This window comes from Ascaphus truei, chromosome 2, assembly GCF_040206685.1.
Source record: "Ascaphus truei isolate aAscTru1 chromosome 2, aAscTru1.hap1, whole genome shotgun sequence".
Taxonomy (NCBI): Eukaryota; Metazoa; Chordata; class Amphibia; order Anura; family Ascaphidae; genus Ascaphus; species Ascaphus truei.
Window position 1 is genome coordinate 75,437,053 of NC_134484.1, and position 24,152 is coordinate 75,461,204.

A 24,152-nucleotide genomic window follows, 5' to 3' on the forward strand; every position below is an offset into this window, starting at 1 on the left:
AGGACGAACTGTCTCTCAATCTGTTCACAGCATATCTCAACCATTTCATACACACACACACATATATATATATATATATATATATATATATATATATATATATATATATATATATATATATATTTAACAAAAAAAAAATTTTTTTGTAAAATGGTCAGTGTGTTACCCATATGTGCCATACTTTATCCTTTTTTTAAATTTTTTTTAATTAAAACAATTTGTGCAGAATACGGAAATGATCGTGGCTTTAATATAGTTTGATGCAGTGTGTGTTTTTCTTGTCTAGGATGAAATGGAGTGGTATATATGTATGCATATATAACCTTAAATAAAATTAAATGGTTAAGTCAATCATACTTTACAGGCCGAGCTCTGGGAAATATGCAACGTGCAAATACTGCCACATGCAAGTATACAAATATGCAACATGCAAATATAAATATATACACACACACACACACACACACACACACACACACACACACACACACACACACACACACATATTGTTTTTGTTAATATGTAATAGGTATATATATATATATAGGTATATACCTATATATTGTTTTTGTTAATATGTAATTTCTCTTCCGTTTTTTTGGCAATGCAGAGTAATTGAATGCATGCCCTACCCTGCCAGTATGTTCAAATGTGATAGGAACAGAATTTATGTTGTAAACTTCAATAAGTGTAATAATTAGTGATGCTAAAACATATGTTATATGTTAGGATGATCAATTTACCACACATTCATCAAAGTTATATAATGGACTTGAGCATCCAAGAGGAATCGTTTTCACATACCAAAGTCTTGCAAAGTATTATGAACTCGTCTCTCTCTGTTTACTTGTTATGTGAGGGGGCGAGGGCTCTATCATTAAAGGCATTGCAAGCCCCTCTGTTACTGAATGGGTCACTGCATTATTCCCCTTCTTCAGTCTCTGTGATTGTTCAGTAAGATCGTTTTGGGGATTGTATTTAGAAAATGAAATTCTTGCTTAAACAAGGAGCTTCTCAATACAATTCGGATGTATCGGTTACTATTCAAGGAGGCTGAAAATAAGTAACAAATAAAGCAATCAGACCAAAGCTTATATGGTAATAGTCCAAAATAGTGTAACAAGTGTTGCTGCTGTCAGTGCCAAAAGATTAATGTGTGCTCACATCTAGCTAACTGCACTATCTAGTATCAAACAGTGCAGAGTAAAAATAAATACAAATAAGATACAGAGCAATACATATATTTAAAATAGCAACACTGCTTTCATTTATTGAATCCTCCTCCAGCATTAAATGAATTTACATGCTCAAGCACTACATTAAAACCATGGAAGGTCTTGAAAAACAAGACTACTTAATGTTATTTTAGATTATCTAGATGTGTTTTGAGAAATGTAAATGACAGACATTGAATTCATCGTATGCATTAATTAAACACACATCATTATAAATGTGTGGCGCAGTTCAATTTAATAAACACAGAAAATATGCAACAAACCTCTCCCCCCCAAAATATACAACAACAAAACAGACATGACAAAGACAACCCCTTTTGTGGCCATGCAGAACACAAACAGGGTATTGATTCCTGAAAGTCTGGGAAGTAGCCCTGTCTCCTTCCTGTTATGGCCTAGGTTACTGGGGGAGTGTACTTACAAATCTGAACTTCATTTTTGATCAAGTAGACCACATTGGGATTCATGATGTTTTCCTTCCCAAATTATATACAATTAAAAATAAAGACACATAGATTATATTGTATGTCATTTACTGGTGAGCGGCGTGTAATGGATGGCATTGAAATACACTGCACATCCTTCAGCAATATAATGATTACATTGTGACTTCAGTGTTGTTACTTTGTAAACAAAATATGACTTTTGAGTGTCGGTTCTATTACCAGTGTCTGGTTTAAATATATTTTTGGTTACTCAATCACACAAGGAAGCAAAAAGTTATATAGCGTCCTTGATGTGTTCCTTGTGGATCTGAAGTATATATATGACGCTCATTTACAGCTGTATGTCTAGTGACGTCAAATCGAAAAATCTCACAGTTTATGGTTCAGATCCTGCTTTCATCGGCAAAAATATAATCTAGGGCAAAATGCTAGATGTTATGCAGCAGGTACATACGTTTACTACTGTAAATAAAGTCACCCCTATTCAAAACAAATCAAATATAAACGTGGCACAGAATGATTGGGAATTCTAAGCTTGTAAAAGATTGAAAACTTTACATGCTAAAGGATGTCTGTCTGTTGTAATTGTAACAGACTTGCACTAATTAGCATATAGACCTTGATAAATGCACCTCAGTGAGTTTTAAAATAAATAGTATTTTTAATATTTCAACCTATAATTACGCATGAATATGAAAAACGTAGGATCTATCACATTGGTACACGTGATGGCAATGTTAACTTAAAGTGTAGCGCTTCCTAGATTATAGATGTTCAGATCACAATTCAAAGTGCACTTTTGATTGTCTGAGTTAATTTCAACCAAAGTACCTCAAAGGAAATATATTTTAATAACCATCATCAAACATTAGGAAATTGATGGTCCAAATAACCTTTGCAACAATCTCATTTCAGTTCCAATGGTTTCTAGCATGTAAAGTGTTGCTAGTTTAACCATTTAGGAGTTCCATGTTGCCATAAAGCAGTGCTGCTGTGTTGGATTTGCATCCCAGATTATTATCCAGAAACTCGGTAATAACGACATATTTTATTAAAAACATTGGAAGTGGTATGTCATCTGTGTACTACCCGCTGATAGGGAAAGAGAAATTAGGAGGGGCTGCTGATTTAATTGACTACAGTATGATACATACGATACATTGTTGAGTAATGTTTATTCTCCAAGCCTCATATAAAAACAGTACGGGTCTAACAGCTTTGGTTTAGCAATATCAAGAAACAGATGTTGGCCTACAAAACACTTCTCTATTGCCTGTGGCTTAATTTGAGACTGTTTCCATAAAAGGACAGTCAGTTATCAGTCAACATGGGCCAGCAATAATAATCTTCCTTTAGAAGATGTCCTGGCATTGGGTCAGACCACCCTTTCTATGCTCCTGCTCTCCAGATGTGGTTGGAACTGTTCCTTTTTTTTAAGTTCATGTTTCAAAAATGGATTTGTTTGTAGAATCTGGTTTTACTTAAGGCATCTCGATCATGGAGCGCATTTCATAAATTACCCACATATTTTTCTTAGCAGAGAACTTAACTGGCTGTAATTTTTAACACATGGCTACATCATGTGAGATTTTCAAAACACTTGCACATAAGTTTAAGATGGTCCCAGCAGAAATGATCCATCATCCCACGGCCAAGCCCTTTATTTTAATAGTATATCTGCATTTTCCATTTAGTTGAGCAATATATCATATAGCTTATGTTCTTGTGTATTAAAACAGTGCATTGCTTATTGTAAACCGTAAATTTCTTTATTGTCTGCTGAAACTTGATTTGGTTTTTATGACCACTATGTTCAAGGCTCTGTTTCTGTTTTCAGCATTAGTACTTGCAAGTGATGATTTGCTTAAAAAGTAAAGAAACAAAATCACCAGCTTTAGTGGTAATTGAATGTTTGGGTAATTCTCTTTTCTAAATGCATGCATCCAAGTGCTGTAGCAAAGTATAGTTCTCATTGCAACCAATATATTGACTCGTTGCTTCTTTAATGCTGCCAATATTGGAGGGGCTTTCACCACATTGATGAAAAATAACTTGTATTTATAGAGCTTCTTTCTATTCCGAAGGGCATTACAATTATACATCAGACACATAATAATAATAATAATAATAGCATGTTCTTGTATAGCGCTGATAGTTTTACGTAGCGCTTTACAGAGACATTTTACAGGCACAGGTCCCTGCCCTGTGGAGCTTACAATCTATGCTTTTGGTGCCTGAGGCACAGGGAGATAAAATGACTTGCCCAAGGTCACAAGGAGTCAACACCGGGAATTGAACCTGCTTCAAACTCTCAGTGCCAGTCAGTGTCTTTACTCACTGAGCCACTCCCTCTCCTTTCATTGCATTACCACTAGCATGGAATCCTGAGAGAACATTCTTTTTTGCTGCACTTTAATCTGCATAAGAGCTGTAAAATGATAAAGGAATAAATGTTGTTATCTTTACTCGATTACAATATGGCAAAGGGAAGGATGAAGAAAGATGAAGCGACTTACCCATGCTCTACGTATAGGTGAACTGCATGGTCTGAGCTCACAACATCCCCTGACTTTACTTCATGCAAATGCTTCCATAGGTAGTTCAAACATTTTCAGGAATATTTAAAAAATGTTGCGTTTTCATGACATTTTGGTGAATGTGCAAATCACTTGCCAGTTTTTTTCCAGAATTTAGCCAAAATACCAATATATAAAGCAAATTGACGTAATCCATGGTGCAATGTTTTTCCACTACATTTTTTCACCACTTCTCTCCAAAAAAGGCCACATTGCGTATGGTTCACAAACTTCGTTTTGGGCAAATCTACATTATTCTTCATGGTATTAATTAGGGTTTAGCCTTCACATTAAGTGAACTAACCACTTTAATAAATGAACTGTGCACCAGTTTTAAGGAGAAAGAATCTAATTAAAATGTAGCAGATCAATTTATATTTTTATATTTAATTTGTTTAGCCACACCATTGAAAATATGGTCCGCGCTGCATACTGTATATCTGAAGTTCCCCTCCATATATCATACATTGCAGATCAATTCCGTTAACTTACTGCAGAACATGTTTTTCATAAAGATGGTGAACTGATTATTTAGCTATCTGATATGCCGTTTCACTGCTGATATATACTTAGTTTAAGTATCATCATTCCTTATGAAACGCACTTGTTTAATTACATGCAATTCAAAATAATTTCACATTTATAGGAATACTGTGTAATCAATTTAACATGGTGTGAATACTATCAAAATATTAGCTAAAATAAAGTGGCCTACGAGTAAATATAGGGAGCAATGAATGTATGTTTGTAAATTTGGTGTGCAGTCTTAGACTAAGAGATTATGATACAAAAGGTTCGAAAAAATAATTTCAACAAGCAATTGTTAATGGACATGCTTTAAACTTAAACGAAGAAAGCATGGTTTGTTGCCAATGTCACTGTGATTACATGACTAAATCATGAGCCACAGAGAAAAGTCAACAGCAGAAGGTATTTTCTGGTATGTACTCTTTATATGTGGTGTATTATTTTCCTCTTTCTTTGGATGAATGTAACACAAAGAATAAAATTGAAGCCCAAAGACTGAATTTGACAGTTCCAGGGTCTTATTTCAAACGTTTCTGTGACATTGGCAACCCCGCAGAAAACTATGGACTGTTTCACAATTAATTGTATAATAAATATGAAGAATTGAAAGAAAATGCGATTTGTACCAACCCCTACTGCAAAAAAGCAAATAAATGGGCCGGCATGTTAAGTATTATTCAATAATGTATATTTCTATCGCTTTGGAAGAGATCCATGGATATTTGTGCAGGGATTTTATTCTATAATGCCTCTTATATTTTGTATCTAATTTAGTTGTCTTCATCTAATGTTTTTATGTATATATTACAAGATCTAGAAGGCCAAATGTTTAGAATAATTTCAAATATTAAGTGGCCTAAGAGTCAGACACAACAGCATACTATTACTTAGTAGTATGCCTATACAGCTATGATAAATATACCTATATAAATATAATGTCAACCGATTTAGCTCTAAAATGAGTGAGATTCTTTGGTTCTGAACAACAACCTTACATCTTATTCATACCATTTTGTCTTCAAAGAGTGAGGCACCACTGAAGTTTATAGGACCACTGATGATGACAATGAGTGGCACAGCCTTCCAGGCAGTTAGACACAAATGCCTTACATGTGAGTGTCTTTTTTTTTTATATATTGCATTTTTTGTTTATACATAAGTAAATCATATAGATGTCTCTACAGTATATCCATGTACTTGTACTATTCAAATCGGGTTGAATTGCCATTGAATCTGCCAGGACTGGGGATTCCAACTCCAGTCCTCAATAACCCCCAACAGGTCAGGTTTTAAGGATATCCCTGCCTCAGCACAGATGGCTCAATCAAAAATGACTGAGCCACTGATTGAGTTACCTGTGCTCAAGCAGAGCTGTTCTTAAAACCTGACATGTTGGAGGTTCTTGAGGAATGGAGTTGGGAACCCCTGTGCTAGAATATCCTAAAATAAATGTGTATTCTAAAGCCTTGAATATTAATACGTTCCCAAAAACTGGCTATAGCAGGAACATAATGCTGCAAAATATTTGTTCTGACTGTTTCTTTTTTTTCCCATGATCATTGTGATTATTATTATTATGCCAGTTGGAAAGGTAGAAAAGATGTGCTAGTAACGCTAAACCACCCTAACTCCTGTTACTAGTTTCAAATACTTGGGCATATGGTTTGACTCCCATTTAACATTCGGGTTGCACATTGATACCGTGACATCCAAAACCTATGCCAAACTAGGTGTACTTTACAGGAACAAATCCTCCCTAAGTCTGCTAGTCAGAAAGCTTATCACACAGCAGATGCTAATGCCAATTATCGACTATGGGAACATAGTATTCGGCTCGCCACTCCAAACCCACCTTAGCAAACTTGATACCCTCTACAATTCAATATGCCGTTTTGTTCTCCAATGCAACTACAACACATCACTGCGAAATGCTCAAAGAACTAGATTGGTCATCACTTGTGTCTAGGTGCAAAGTTCATCTTTCCTGTCTTGTCTTCAAATACTTTCTGAGCAAGCTACCCATCTATCTGAACGAGCTCCTCACCCCTAGCACATGCAGCACTTATCATCTGAGATCTGACTCCAAAAGACTGTTCATGGTCCCAAGGTTCAACAAAGTATCCAGCCGCTCCTCCTCCTCTTACCGTGCACCCCAAAACTGGAACAACCTACCAGAGACTCTCACAGTCACCACCAGTCTAAGTTCTTTCAAAACTAAAGCTGTCTCACATTTTAATCTGGTCTGTAACTGTTACATACGTCTATAATATATATTATCTCTAACTGTGCATGCAATGTCTTGTATATAATGCATACCCTGTTCACTTATGTAACTGTATTTGTAACTATGTATTATTTGTCATCTTAACTCTATGCCCAGGACATACTTGAAAACGAGAGGTAGCTCTCAAAGTATTACTTCCTGGTAAAACATTTTATAAATAAATAAATAAACAAACAGGAGTCTTTACCCCAGATATTAAGGTGGACATTAATTGTTTATTTTCAAACCACGATTTCCATGTTTGTTTCCTCTTTCATTCACTTGGATAATATTTATTGAATAAAAGACATCTGAGATCTGCATCTCTATTGACTTTTTCTGCAGTCTGCCAACTACATCTGAATATGTTTCCAAACTCTGCTGGCATCCATGGAATAAGCTGAGATGATTGTTTGCCAACCAGATGTTTAAGGAATCACAACAAATGCATCTCATGAGAACACCCTTGAGACAGAGAAGCATTTATTTCAAATCAGGAATTACTATGCAGGAATTAACACCTTATATCCAAATAAACTACCCAATGTCTTCCCCTTTTCATAGTAGTGGGGAACCCAATGTATTTCAGAGGGACATTCAAGGAGCTAAAAAGTTGAACAATATAACTATGTTCATTTGTAAACTTATATGGGGTTTGGCAGTGTTTCATTGGCTGACTATGTTGTCTTTTATCTGATGTTCTGTACTTCTGCTTTGCCTCAAACTGGATGAATAAAAAGCCTTTCAACATGACAAGTAGGGACACTTAAACATTTGGTCAGTATTAAATCTATCTTATTCCTGCTAAATCTTGTTTTGTACAAATTTTTCAAGCATTTTCTTCTTTGGATATAGGTACTTAAGTCGACATCTTTATTTACAATAGATCAAAAATATTGTTGCAACATATGTCCAGCATTATGAATGGCTGAGTCATAGGGTTTCAATTTTATTGAGTGTCTTGGTGTCATTCATTCCACAGTGGAACATTCAGAGCAGAATCCAAGCATAGAAAATCAGCAAATTCAGAATAACGGAAAATAATCTTAAGCGCCCTTTTTCATACCTGCAGCACCTCTTGGATCTGTTTGAATCTAGTGATATATTGTTTAATTTCAGCAGAACAGAGTTACTTCAGGTTGCCAGTAATGACCTCCAAATTCTATTTCATTTTTTGGTTAAGGAAAAAAATATCTTAAGTTATCTAAATGGCTCATATGTAAATGCAGTGAGAATACCACAGGTATTTACAAACAAAGTCTTGTATCGGTGTATGCCTGCATTTTACCTTTGCATAGAAATCAGATAACTATTAAATAGAATGTGGGAAATCCCAGACGCATTATATACTATAGGAAATCATTAAAATATCCAACATATTTCATATATATATATATATATGTCAGTATAAGTTGCAAAATGTGTATCTGATTCACCCAGTACACCACTTGAATGATTGTCTTCATGTTGATCTTTTTATGTTTTGCTTTCTGACCTTTCAATGACAGGCAAAGAGATGATTTTATTATGGCGATACAAATCATGCTGCTCTCAAAAGTTAATCATAACCACTTCTTATTTGAAGAGCAGCACCAGACTTCTTAGCGTGGATGTAGTAGGTTTACCTGAAGGTTCTATTCAACAGTAGCAAAAATAGATTATCTCAATGGCGAGATTCATGTATAAATTGATATTTTGTACTTCGAAATGCACATTTTAGCAGAATTGTTTGTGATAAAGACATAACGTAACTGAGTCTAGATCAGCCGTTTTAAAGTAGTATCAAGTTGTTTTGTTACCAAATTGTTTTTCCATTGCTTACAGATGGACATCCAAACAGAAATTAAATGCCATATTCAGACTGAATCTATAGCCCATAGTTTTAGATCATTTTTTTGGTCCAGAGAGTAGACAAGTAGGGATGGAGGGCCAGGAGTGGTACTCTATGTCAGAATGTGACTGTGACTAGCACTGAGTGCTTAAGTATAACTATATACTACAATTCACATACATTCTAACAAATAGCATATGTTGGTATCAGTAATGTTATATATAAATTGAGTTTTGATTGAAATAGATGTTTTGTGTTACTAATATAAATGGATGATTTTAACATCATTATCTGTTACACAGTGTGGTGATGGTGGTTGTTAAATAAATAAATCATATAAATAAATCATCTTTCATGTGACTTTACTTATATTTTACTTGCATTAAATTACAACAGTGATATCAAATGTTAATTTTTAGAGCAGACCATGACATTTCTTATCTTCCATGAAATCTATTACCTTCTTTCACCCTAAGCAATAACATATGTTTTCCAAGTCACAATGTCTTTTGTTAAACTTGCATTCTCTGTATAAAATGAACCAGTGAATACTATATCTAGAGATACTAGTTCTGCAACTTGTTGTTTCAAAGGTTGCTCATTCATTGTATCAGAAGCTTTTATTGCTTGGGATATGAGCAGACAAAATTTATCTTTGTACCATGTTCGTACTGGTAGGATCTGTCAAATAACAACTCAGGATTTGTCCATTGATAAAAAAAGCAACAATATTTACTTAAAAAAACATTCAGATTATTTGCAGGATTATGGTATAATGAATCTGCCCGACCTACCTAGCCCCATAGAATTGTATTTTTACATTTTAGATTTATGTGTTGACATGAGTGGGCCAAAATTTTCATGATGACAACAAGCAAGTTTGTCTTTTAGGATTTTCTCATCAGATATCCTGGTTCTGTGAACAATATAAGCACACAAAAGAGTGTTTGTGTCCGATTAACCACTGACAGGATGTTATTTGGAGAAATCAGATTAGTAGTGTAGGCAAAGGTCTAAGAAATCAAATAGAGTGTACTCAATTTCCAGTTTCCAAATATGTCCATTTGTGGGTCGATTTTTTTACTCACTTTTCATTTACACAGTTGATTTACTTTACCTACAGTATTTTTACCAATACACTCTTATTAACTGTTTTTACAAAGTATAGACCTGCATGTGAACACATTACTTAATGAGCGGATATATCTCTATATCATAAACCACACATATAAATACTTCTATTAGTTGGCCTTCTGAACTTAACATGCTTCTAGCTCTAATAAAATATTCAATGCAAGAAGAGATATTATGGACTTTGTATATATATTGGTAAAGAATAAATACGCTAGTAACATTTTATGTATTGTGTAGGGTATTGCAGCGGTGCGCAAACTGGGGGGCGTGACCCCCAGGAGGGGGATCGAGACAGCCTGCGGGGGGGGGGGGGCGCTGGCCAGAGGCCCCGCGCGCTTCCCGAAGGCACTTAAATTAAGTGCCAGGGGCGCTGCAGGGCCTCTGTAAACCTTTACTTACCTTGGCCCCACTCGTATCGCCATGGCAACGCGACGTCAAATGACGCCGCGAGGTCTTGTGATTTCACGGTGCTATGGCAATGTGACGTCATGACGCCAGAGACGAGATAAGCGGGGGTGAGGGGGGGAGCGGGAGCGAGGTTACCGCCAGCAGTGGGGCGCAGGGAAAAAAGTTTGCGCCCCCTGGGGTAATGCACTATCCAAAAAGGGAATAAAAAGAAAAACAAATAATACAGCTCAAACACTTGTTATAAACTGTCCTTAAACCCCATCCAAAAAAAAGTTATTGTCATAAAATGTCAGTTTTTTGCTCTTTTTTTTTATAATGGAAAGCATACTTTGTTTTTCTCCCCAAAAATAATAGGGTTAATTTTGGTAGAGATTTTGAAACCGCTATGTTTGCACCACCTGATAGCTAGTAGATTTTTTTGGACTCTTGTAAAATATGAAAAGATGATAAACAACGACAGAATTTGACGCCTCCTTTAAGTTTATACTTCCTCCCTGAGTCTTTCTAGTGGCCTGTTGTGCCTTGATGCATTGACACGGGTACATGCAAGATAAAAATTATGCTGTGGTTGATTAATTTTGCTACAAATATAGCTTAATACAACACCCCTAGATACTAATAATAAAGTATCCAGGATCCACGGCGGTCCCCAAACATATATCATTCTTTTAAACTTCATAACTCAGGAATGTTGCAAACCACTATATGAAAAACAGCAAAAACAAATTGCCAACACACATTGGGAACTATGTATCAAGGCAAAAGTGGAGCAATTTCTGGAGCAAAAAGTTTGTTTCAAATATATCAAAGACAAAATGTCATGAATGTAATGAGCTTTTTTATTCTTTGATGCATGTCATTTTTTTTGCACCCCTTTTGGGTTCCATGCATTGCAGGTCTCAATAGCGACAAAGAGATTACGTGGCAGGAACGTCTTAAGAGTTGTAATGAATTGGAGAGTTTGATGCAGACTTTGAGGGTCCATGAGCTGGTATCGTGTTTTCACTATTAATAAACCAGCAGTATCTTATGTGATCTACAGCTGGTTAATGTGGCATTTCCGCTTGGGGGAAAGGGATTTATTTATTTTAATTTCAGCTTGGGGAACCCTTTGCTTCCCAAGATACATACCTAGGTAAGGGCAGCCTGGGCATGCAACATGGGCGGTTAAAGGTCCCGGTGACCAACAGGAAGCTGAAACATCATCCATCGAGGCTTCCTGTTGGCCCCCGTGATGCAGGAGCTTTAAACAGGTATGAGACACCATCAGCACTTTTAGAGGTTTGGATCTCAGAGAGCAGGGGGTCCCCTGAGCTGAAATCAATGTAGTTCAGCTCTCCAGAACCCCTGCTTCCCACCTAGGGTGGGGAAACAGTTTTTATTTTGAAAGGAAAAGACGCTTTAACAGAGATTAAAGAAAGAAATGGTAGCAGTTTGTGTGACACCAGTAGACATGTGGTGTGTTTTTTTCCTTTCCTCTACAAAATTACTTTTTTTTCATTAACCCATTGTATAAGGGAGTTCAATAAAATCAATAATATAATTTCTTAACACAACATTTTGTCATTTGTATCTGCAATCTTTAATAAATATATAATAATATAATAAATATATCATTACTCCAATGAAGGTCATATTTGAGAACAATTTTCGCATTGGATAACAGTTTATATGCATGCCTATACCTGGGAAGCAGATTAAAATGATTTGGGAGGTCCAAAGAAATTAGCTTGCATTATTAAAACATAAAAATCAGGACTGTAAAAAATCAATAGCATTTTAGGAGGTAGAATGCTGATCAATTTAAAATGATAGAGGGTTTATTAATCCCTCCGGTGCTGAAGAGGCCATGAATGTATTTCAAGGCAAGATTAAAAGCCTGTTAAATTCGTTATTTTAGTTAGAAGTTTCTTTCTCTTTGCATAGGGCAACGTCTCTAACGATTTATATGTGGTAACAGTTCAACGCTCCATTACTTGAGCATTGGCAACAATTCAATATGGAACATCACTGGTGTTTCCTGTTCATGTATGTGGAGGCTCTTCAGCAAGTACTGCCTGATGTCAGTGTCTGGTGTCCAGCCTATCTGTGCTGACATAGAATGAAAATGTGCTTGGCACCACCTGGCATAGATGAGTTTTCCCTGGGGGACAAGAACAGTGCAGAGGAAGCAGGTGATGGAATGCTAAGAAATATAGAAGTCTGGGGACATAAGCAAAGGATTGCAGTTAAAAACACAGTGCAGGGACATTAATACATCTTCCTAAGGTTTGATGGGACATGTACTGCCTACTGTTCCATCTGGTGCTTATGATAGCACGGCATATTAGCATGCTGCCAGTTCATAATGTATGCAGGACAAGAAAGCATCCCTTGCATACCAATTGAGGCATCTTCTGTGTGAATGCTGCCTTTGAATTTCAATGATGTTTTTGCCTACTGTGCCATGACTGAACTCAGCATTTCCTTCATAAGATAAACACCTACAGCTTTGTGTTTCCTAGAGAATTTAAAGGTTTCTGTATTTTTTTTAGTCTGCTTTTATACTTGGCAGACCTGAAATGTGTAATTTATGTATTTAGTTCAGTCACCAAATATTTTGAAATGTTACTTTGAAATATTAAGTTTATTATAGAATATACTGAGTACAGCATTTGTTTTTAGAAATAAGATTACTATGTACATGTCTAAAGCATTTTTTTTTGTCATTGATAAATGAATTAAGAATTTAACCTTAATCTGAATACAGTGTATTTCATCCTTGTGTCCAGGTGCTCACTGCATATTTTTAAATAATAACTCATCCCTCAGAGCTGGGTTTCTTTAAGGCCCATATCATTTTTAAAACAGGATATTCTGGTATTTCACAAATATCTTCTATACATCACTCAAGTAGAAATCGGCCACTACGTAGTCATTTAGGAGAACATATTTATATATGTTGTAGTATGTTATGTAATGCAGTGGAATGGAAATATACTCGCCGGCATATCTTTTCCAATTGTATTTTTTTCCTGGAAAGAGCATTACTATTTATTTTTCTTTGCAAAGAAACAGTCTTCTTTTTAAGATCAGTCTGTAACAGGATTATGCGATGTGTGACTCAGATTTCTTTACTGTCACTGTCAATTTACCATTGATAAGCTGGCTTTTATATCAACGTGTGCAGAGGTCATTCAGGTGTATATTCTATTTTCTTTTGTAAATCAAAACTGTAGCGAACCTGGCATCTAAATGTTACCCCGACAACCCGGCTCCTCTCCCCTGTCTGTGTATAAATGTTCCTCTCCCCTGTCTGTGTATACGTTACGTGCTCCTCTCACCTGTCTATGTATACTGTACGTGCTCCTCTCCCCTGTCTATATATACTGTACATGCTCCTCTCCCCTGTCTGTGTATACGTGTTCCTCTCCCCTGTCTATGTGTATACATGCTCCTCTCCCCTGTCTATGTATACGTGTTCCTCTCCCCTGTCTGTGTGTATACGTGTTCCTCTCCCCTGTCTATGTGAATATGTGTTCCTCTTCCCTGTCTGTGTATACTGTACGTGCTCCTCTCCCCTGTCTATGCATACGTGCTCTTTTCCCCTGTCTGTGTATACCTTTTCCTTTCCCCTGTCTATGTGTATACGTGCTCCTCTCCCCTGTCTATGTATACGTGTACCTCTCCCCTGTCTGTGTGAATACGGGTTCCTCTCCCCTGTCTATGTGTACAGTATACGTGTTCCTCTCCCCTGTCTGTGTATACTGTACGTGCTCTTCTCCCCTGTCTATGCATACGTGTTCCTCTCCCCTGTCTATGTGTATACGTGCTCCTATCCCCTGTCTGTGTATACGTGCTCCTCTCCCCTGTCTGTGTATACATGTTCCTCTCCCCTGTCTGTGTATACGTGTTCCTCTACCCTGTCTATGTGTATACATGTTCCTCTCCCCTGTCTGTGTATACATGTTCCTCTCCCCTGTCTGTGTATACGTGTTCCTCTCCCCTGTCTGTGTATACATGTTCCTCTCCCCTGTCTGTGTATACGTGTTCCTCTCCCCTGTCTATGTGTATACGTGCTCCTCTCCCCTGTCTATGTGTATACGTGTTCCTCTCCCCTGTCTGTGTGTATACGTGTTCCTCTCCCCTGTCTATGTGTATACGTGTTCCTCTCCCCTGTTTGTGTATACTGTACGTGCTCCCCTGTCTATGCATACATGTTCCTCTACCCTGTCTGTGTATACATGTTCCTCTCCCCTGTCTGTGTATACATGTTCCTCTCCCCTGTCTGTGTATACGTGTTCCTCTCCCCTGTCTGTGTATACATGCTCCTCTCCCCTGTCTGTGTATACATGTTCCTCTACCCTGTCTGTGTGTATACGTGTTCCTCTCCCCTGTCTGTGTATATGTGTTTCTCTCCCCTATCTATGTGTATACATGCTCCTCTCCCCTGTCTGTATATATGTGTTCCTCTCCCCTGTCTATGTGTATACGTGTTCCTCTTCCCTATCTATGTGTATTCGTGCTCCTCTCCCCTGTCTATGTGTATATGTGTTCCTCTCCCCTGTCTATGTGTATACGTGCTCCTCTCCCCTATCTATGTGTATACGTGCTCCTCTCCCCTGTCTGTGTACACGTGTTCCTCTCCCCTGTCTATGTGTATAGGTGTTCCTCTCCCCTGTCTATGTGTATACGTGCTCCTCTCCTCTGTCTGTGTATACGTGCTCCTCTCCCCTGTCTGTGTATACATGTTCCTCTCCCCTGTCTATGTGTATACGTGCTCCTCTCCTCTGTCTGTGTATACGTGCTCCTCTCCCCTGTCTGTGTATACATGTTCCTCTCCCCTGTCTATGCATACATGCTCCTCTCCCCTGTCTGTGTATACGTGCTCCTCTCCCCTGTCTGTGTATACGTGTTCCTCTCCCCTGTCTATGTGTGTACGTGTTCCTCTCCCCTGTCTGTGTGTATATGTGTTCCTCTCCCCTGTGTGTATATACGTGCTCCTCTCCCCTGTCTGTATATACGTGTTCCTCTCCCCTGTCTATGTGTATACGTGCTCCTCTCCCCTTTCTATGTGTATACGTGCTCCTCTCCCCTGTCTGTGTGTATACGTGTTCCTCTCCCCTGTCTGTATATACGTGCTCCTCTCCCCTGTCTGTATATACGTGTTCCTCTCCCCTGTCTATGTGTATACGTGTTCCTCTCCCCTGTCTGTATATATGTGTTCCTCTCCCCTGTCTATGTGTATACGTGCTCCTCTCCCCTGTCTATGTGTATACGTGCTCCTCTCCCCTGTCTATGTGTATACGTGTTCCTCTCCCCTGTCTGTGTATACATGTTCCTCTCCCCTGTCTGTGTATACATGTTCCTCTCCCCTGTCTGTGTGTATACGTATTCCTCTCCCCTGTCTGTGTATATGTGTTTCTCTCCCCTATATATGTGTATACATGCTCCTCTCCCCTGTCTGTATATACGTGTTCCTCTCCCCTGTCTATGTGTATACGTGTTCCTCTCCCCTATCTATGTGTATACATGCTCCTCTCCCTGTCTATGTGTATACGTGTTCCTCTCCCCGTCTGTGTATATACGTGTTCCTCTCTCCTGTCTGTGTATATACGTGGTCCTCTCCCCTATCTATGTGTATACGTGTTCCTCTCCCCTGTCTATGTGTATACGTGTTCCTCTCCCCTATCTATGTGTATACGTGTTCCTCTCCCCTGTCTGTATATACGTGTTTCTCTCCCCTGTCTATGTGTATATGTGCTCCTCTCCCCTGTCTGTGTATACGTGCTCCTCTCCGCTATCTATGTGTATATGTGTTCCTCTCCCCTGTCTATGTGTATACGTGCTTCTCTCCCCTATCTATGTGTATACGTGCTCCTCTCCCCTGTCTATGTGTATACGTGCTCCTCTCCCCTGTCTATGTATATACGTGTTCCTCTCCCCTGTCTATGTGTATATGTGTTCCTCTCCCCTATCTATGTGTATATGTGCTCTTCTTCCCTGTCTATATGTATACGTGTTCCTCTCCCCTGTCTATGTATACTGTACGTGCTCCTCTCGCCTGTCTGTGTATACGTGTTCCTCTCCCCTGTCTATGTATACTGTACGTGCTCCTCTCGCCTGTCTGTGTATACATGTTCCTCTCTGTCTATATACGTGTTCCTCTCCCCTATCTATGTGTATACGTGTTCCTCTCCCCTATCTATGTGTATACGTGCTCCACTCCCCTGTCTGTGTATACGTGTTCCTCTCCCCTGTCTGTGTGTATACGTGTTCCTCTCCCCTGTCTATGTGTATACGTGTTCCTCTCCCCTGTCTATGTATACTGTACGTGCTCCTCTCCCCTGTCTGTGTATACATGCTCCTCTCCCCTGTCTGTGTATAGATGCTCCTCTCCCCTGTCTGTGTGTATACGTGTTCCTCTCCCCTGTCTATGTGTATACGTGCTCCTCTCCCCTGTCTGTGTGTATACGTGTTCCTCTCCCCTGTCTATGTGTATACGTGCTCCTCTCCCCTGTCAGTGTATACGTGCTCCTCTCCCCTGTCTGTTTATACATGTTCCTCTCCCCTGTCTATGCATACGTGTTCCTCTCCCCTGTCTGTGTATACGTGCTCCTCTCCCCTGTCTATGTGTATACGTGCTCCTCTCCCCTGTCTGTGTATACGTGTTCCTCTCCCCTGTCTATGTGTGTGTACGTGTTCCTCTCCCCTGTCTGTGTGTTTATGTGTTCCTCTCCCCTGTCTGTATATACGTGCTCCTCTCCCCTGTCTGTATATACGTGCTCCTCTCCCCTGTCTGTATATACGTGTTCCTCTCCCCTGTCTATGTGTATACGTGCTCCTCTCCCCTTTCTATGTGTATACGTGCTCCTCTCCCCTGTCTGTGTATACGTGTTCCTCTCCCCTGTCTGTATATACGTGCTCCTCTCCCCTGTCTGTATATACGTGTTCCTCTCCCCTGTCTATGTGTGTACGTGTTCCTCTCCCCTGTCTGTGTGTATACGTGTTCCTCTCCCCTGTCTGTGTATATACGTGCTCCTCTCCCCTGTCTATGTGTGTAGTGCTCCTCTCCCCTGCCAATGTGTGTACGTGTTCCTCTCCCCTGTCTGTATATATGTGTTCCTCTCCCTTGTCTGTATATACATGTTCCTCTCCCCTATCTATGTGTATATGTGTCCCTCTCCCCTGTCTACGTGTATGCATGTTTTATTTATAGTAAGGCATGCCCAATATCCAAAATTGCTATAAAAAACTAGCAACATAGCAGGCCTAAGAAGAGGACATCACATACAACAGTAGGATATATAATAACGGGGTAGAGTAGACACACAATGTCACATTTGTTTCATTATTCCCATGGAATACAAATTACTTTTATTTTTGTACGTCACCTTGAAGATGCAAGAGAAATGTACAACAATAAGCACCAATGGTATTATTTGTCTACATTTAGTATCCCAGCAGTACTTGCAAATAGGGTGATTGAGTTAAAGGTTGCAGTGTTAAGCACTTTGGGGTTTATGAATCAGGAATTTGGTCTGTCCTGATACATTTGCATCTTACAATTTAGCATTTTGTTCGAGCCATAGGCAAATCATTTATACAATTGTAGAATTTGGCACATTGTTGTCTACAAATGTGCACAAGAGCCCTCCCCGCACATTCTTTCAGGTGACAGAGGAAACAACACAGAGAACTGCACACAAAAGGAATGTACGATGGACATTTCTAAAAACATAGATAGTGAGCGAACATGCAAATGTGACTCCACCCTAAACTCCCACTGGCTTCATTAATCCGTTTTATAGTCGCAGACCAACCCAGACATACAATCAAATGTCACAGATAAGATTATTACACAGACACTGCCTGGGGCAGGTGGTGCGGTTGCATTTAGCTTAGGAGGAGAGACTAAAGTAGGATTGTTTCTAGTAAAATAGCAATTATCCTCTAGAAATCTCAAGCAGCAGCTGTTTTTGTTATTGTTAAGACCTCCAGAATTTGTGCAAAATTGTAAAGACTGTAAGTTAGGACCAAGGACTATTTATAAATACCTAAGTAAGAATCATCTCAACCAGGTCACCTGCACAATCCCCAAGTGTACTCACCCTATACCAGGGGCAGCCAACTCCAGTCCTCAAGAGCTACCAACAGGTCAGGTTTTCAGGATATCCCTGCTTCAGCACAGATGGCTCAATCAGTGGATCTTCGACTGAGCTGAAACAGGGATATCCTGAAAACCTGACCTGTTGGTATCACTTGAGGACTGGAGTTAGCTACCCCTGCTCTATACCATTTTTAAAAAAAATCAACCAGCTTTGCCAAAATTCAGCCAGTATAAAAAGTTAATGGTCATTGACACTTTGTCACTGCCACTTTCATGAAATTTGGTGAAATTCAGGCAAAATGGGAGAATTTATGAAATGCTGGTGAAATTAAAATTGGCAAAATTGTTGAAATTTTGCTCATTTCAAACAAAGTGAGGATTAGTAAAAATACATCTGTAAAATGTAAAATGTACTTAAAAATACATTTGTAAAATGTACTTAAAAAACTGTGAAAAACATGTTTGAAGGTGCATATTTCTATCACTGGCCATCGCCTGACATGCTTATATATTTAATTTAGTGACTTTTTTTTAGCCACATAGAAATCCTCGCAATGGCATGACACGGGAGAAGTAATAGAAAAGATTATTCATATTTTCAAGGGATTAGTATTAAAACACCTTTCACAGAAGATTTTTTTCATACAATATGTAAATGTAACTTTCTGGACTTCTTTTCAATGAACGTATAAGATGTTGCAGAAGTCAATTTAGATTCCTCAAAGGATCTATTAAGCGATACGATGGCTACAATTTTAGCTCACAGGCAGGCCACAAATGCTACAATTTTAGCACTCTGTACATTATATGAATGCCTTAAAAAAATTGCCATTCTTCACACGTCTAATTATTGATCACACATTCAACCATACTTTGCTAACAATATTTTGTATTTCTTAATATTTGTCTTCTTATAAAACACTGACAATGTACCCAAATGCTGTATATAGCATTTTGCAGGTTCGTGCCCAAAAGAGCATACAATCTAATGTTGGAGGTTGAGCCAGAGACAGATAAAGGGATTTAACCAAGGTCACAAGCAGAGCTGTCACTGGGGTCTGACCAAGGTTCACCTGCTTTAAAGACTGTGACATTACCAGTGAGATACAGTACTCCTCCAGCCCAGTGTTCAGATATCACATTTTTTCACTGCCTCTTAGATGCTTTACTTTTCAAAACATTATAACAGGCTTAGGTTTCTGAAGAGGAATGTGGGAGGTTGTGTGGGTAATTCAAGCTCGTATTGTCAGCACTTACAAGATTCTTGAAATGTTTCATGATGTCCAACAGAACTGTTAACATCTGCACATCTAATGAGACAGGTCACATTTATTACAGTGAAAGGAGAACACTGTAAAGAGAATAAAGCAGCTGGGTTTCACTTACAAAGATTTATCATTTGCGTTGCTTGCAAAGCATAGGTGTGCTCTGATTGGGTCCCTCACAGTTTCATCTTTCTGAACTAGTGACTGGAAATCCTGGAATGCTACTTTCGAAGCCATAAATAATACCCAGACATTAAAAAGAGGAAGTGAGAGATGGGATAATTGTGTTAGAAAATACATCCCCACTGGATATTTATTTCACTATTAAGAATGTGTTAAGGATGATTTGTCTGCACATGCTTGTCATCAAGGTCATATAATTTAAGTGAGGGTTGTGCTTCCTAATGTAGATACTAAAAACAGACACTTGGTAAGGAACATGGAACACGGGAGCTGGGACAATAGGCAACATTCTTAATGCCAGTAAGTCAGTGCTATCACTGGAATGTAGTCAGGGCAAAACGAGAGGATTTTTGTTGTGCTAAACAGAAGTAAAATCTAGTACACCTTTTGCATCAATCTTTCTTTCACAAGTATCAAGCACATGTTGACATTTAACCCATTTAAATTAACGTAATGCACAATTCATCGTCTTCTAGGAAACCCTTTTATGGCTGTTTCTAAATATATATACTTGTATGTTGACTCTATTCTTGTTCTGTTGAAGATAATTCAGCTTGTTCAGACTGCATAGTAGTTAAACTTCAGGCTACACCACAACATGTTTAAATACTATTCCTGTTCTTTTTACATTTATCGGAGCATTGCTAGCAGTTAATTTCTTTGCACATTTTTTGTGTTTTGCAACGTAGTTTTGAAGCAAGGGTCTCTGAAGCTGAACCCTATTAATTTCCGCTCAGGGGACCCCCTGTTTCCAGAGATACAGACCTCCAAAGGGGTTTCCAGTATTTTTTAAGCTCCCACGTCACGTGGGCCAATAGGAAGCTGCACCGGATGACGTCATAACTTCCTATTGGCCCACAAGGCACGGGAGCTTTAAAAAGCTGCCAGTGAGCTACTAGTCCTTGGGGATTCCAACTTCAATTGGCGCAACCCTAAAAACATCAAGTCACTTAATCTAACACAACTCATTTCCCAACCCACACACACCTGAAATCTCACAACCATTCCTTGCTAGACTCGATTCTCTCCTCAAATCCCAGCAGAATCCAATCCTCTGGCCTCCTTCCTGACATTTTCAGTAACCAAGCAATAGTGCACTGTGTAAGGAAAATTAAAACACCCCAATCAAGGCCTAAAGTTCTCCTCAATAAGACATTTAGAAACTTTAACCCACAACAGTTTCTGGCTGAACTTACCAACTGCCCTTGGTACAGAATCAATTTAATTCCCAACCCTGATTCTGCGATCGACTATTTCCAATCCGAGTTCTTAAAACTCTGTGATACCCATGTTCCACTACGCAGAATAAGAGTACGGGGGCCCCACCTTCCATGGGTTACAACTGACGTTATAGCACTCTACCATTTCAGGGATGCCTTGTGGAAAAGCTACAACGTAGCTGGCACTACCAAGGATCTTTATCACTACAGATGCCTGCGGAACATGTGCACAAGCCAAACAAGACATGCAAAAGCACAATATTACTCTGACAATCTTCACCAGAATACATCAAACCCAGCTAACTTCTGGAAGGTTATCAACAATATATTCCAGCCTTCTAGCCATCAACAACCAAGTAATATCACTAAGGAGGGTATAACCCTGACAAACCCCACTGACATTTCAAATGCATTCAATGATTACTTTGTGGGGTGTGCTACTAACTTATTAGCGAAACACAACCCAAACCACAAACATGAACTTCATTCTGTGAGTACTCCTATAGCCCCACCCTCTCCCAACACTGCTCACAATTTTCAATTTGTCCCAGTATCCGAAGAGGAGATTACACAAGCGCTCCTCAAATTAAAACTAAGCAGCCAATGTGAACCTGATTTACTGCAATCTAAGTTTCTAAGACTTGGTGCCCCAGCCAATGCCAAACCAATTGCTTCCATATTCAACTCTATTCGGTCTGCAGGCCATATCCCTAAGAACTGGAAAACTGCCAGAGTTGTCCCAACCTTCAAAAGTGGGGACAAAAACACTGTCTCAAACTACAGGCCAATCTCTCTTCTCCCAATACTATCCAAAGACATAGAAAAATGTGTTCACTCCCAATTAAGCGATTAATATACCAAGACAAATTTCCCTAGCCAATTCCAATCTGAATTTCGCCCCAAACACTCCATGGTAACTACCGGCTAAAGGTTTGCAATGGAATCCAGTGTGGAATGGAACTGGGACAACTTACTGGTGCAATATTCCTAGATTTTGCAAAGGCTTTTGATACTGTTGATCATGTTATCTTGCTTAACAAACTCAAGTGTTCTGGAATAGGGAAGCATGCTTTAAACTGGTTTCATTCCTACCTATCAGGTAGATCCCAACATGTGTCCATCTCAGGCTCTAACTCCAACCCCTTGGATATCACCTGTGGTGTCCCACAAGGCTCTGTTCTGGGGCTCCTACTCTTCTCAGTGTTCATCAATGATCTTCCTACAGCTTGTAAGGGAGCCTCAATACACATGTATGCAGATGACACAATCTTATATGCACACAGCCATAGCCTCTCTGAAATTGAACACATACTTCAATCTGACTTTTTGAGACTTGAAAATTGAATTTCCCCAAACAAACTGTTATTAAACACTGAGAAGACTGTAACAATGGTATTTGGAACCAAGGCTAAATTTCCAAAGCTTCCAATGACTGAGCTCCAGATCAGAACCAATGTTAAAACCACCATATCTCCTGTTACTAGTTTTAAATACTTGGGCATATGGTTTGACTCCCATTTAACATTCAGGATGCACATTGATACCCTGACATCCAAAACCTATGCCAAACTAGGTGCACTTTACAGAAACAAATCCTCCCTAAGTCTGCTGGTCAGAAAATGTATCGCATAGCAGATGCTAATGCCAATTATCGACTATGGGGGCATAGTATACGGCTCGGCACCCCAAGCACATCTTAGCAAACTTGACACCCTCTACAATTCAATATGCTGTTTTGTTCTCCAATGCAACTACAACACACATCACTGTGAAATGCTCAAAGAACTAGATTGCTCATCACTTCAGTCTAGGTGCTAAGTTCATCTTTCCTGTCTTGCCTTCAAATACTTTCTGGGAAAGCTACACGTCTATCTGAACAAGCTCCTCACCCCTTCCACATGCAGCATGTATCATCTGAGATCTGACTCCAAAGACTGTTCATGGTCCCATGGTTCAGCAAAGTATCCGGCCGTTCTTCCTTCTCTTACCATGCACCCCAAAACTGGAACAGTCTAACGGAGACTCTCAGAGCCTCCTCCAGTCTAAGTTCTTTCAAAACTTAGGCCCATAATATAGTTGATGCGCACACGCCTGTGCGAACGCGCGTGCACGTGCCGCACACTTTTTGTGTGTACGGGTCCGTGCTTTGAGCGACAGTCTTGGAAGGTACTGTGTGAGTGTGTTTGTGTGTGTGTGTGTATGTGTGTGTTTGTGTATAGATTGTGTGAGTTAATAATTTATTAAATAATATTTTTTTAAAAAAGACATGTTGTACAGTATGAATAAAAATTATTTTTATTGTGCATCGTTGATAAATATATATACATACATACATACATACATATACACATACACATATATACACACATACATACATTACAGCGGCGGTAAGAATACTTACTTTTCTGAATCTTCCCCTCTGTCGCCCGGCTCCACGCTCACTGCCGTGCGCACGCGCGGCCCTAGCATACAATGGCTGGCTAACAAAGCCACCTATAAGTGCTGCGCGCGCGCTCAGCGCAGCAAGCGTGCCCACTATATTATGGGCCTAAAGCTGTTTCACATTTTAATCTGGTCTGTAACTGTTACATACGCCTATAATATATATTATCTCTAACTGTGCATGCCATGTCTTGTATATAATATATACCCTGTTCACTTATGTAACTATGTATTTGTAACCATGTATTATTTGTCATCTTAACTCTATGCCCAGGACATACTTGAAGATGAGAGGTAACTCTCAACGTATTACTTCCTGGTAAAACATTTTATAAATAAATAACGTGATCTCTGCTAGCCGAGCAGAGTGGCTACTGGCACCCCCTACGGAGGTCTGTATCTCCGGAAGCAGGGGGTCCCCTGAGCTGAATGGGGTTCAGATCAGAGACCCCCTGCTTCAATCATATGGTAATAACAGATTTTGCACACCAAAAATTGCCCACTTGGCTATTTTTATTTTGAACTTTTCACA

General features: G+C 39.1%; 1 protein-coding gene across 9 annotated transcripts in view; it reads left to right on the top strand.

The window, feature by feature from the left end:
* The window catches only part of RUNX1T1 (RUNX1 partner transcriptional co-repressor 1), a 120,622-nt gene that overhangs the window by 40,489 nt on the left and 55,981 nt on the right, over positions 1-24,152 (top strand). For 5 of the 9 annotated variants that reach the window (XM_075582768.1, XM_075582762.1, XM_075582774.1 and 2 more), the window contains one exon: positions 5,810-5,897. The exons of the other annotated variants lie outside the window; for them this stretch is intronic. In XM_075582768.1, the coding sequence (XP_075438883.1) occupies positions 5,843-5,897 (55 nt within the window). In that variant the 5' untranslated portion in view covers positions 5,810-5,842. Of the gene's footprint in view, positions 1-5,809; positions 5,898-24,152 lie in introns of those variants that run through there. 9 annotated transcript variants of the gene reach the window in all.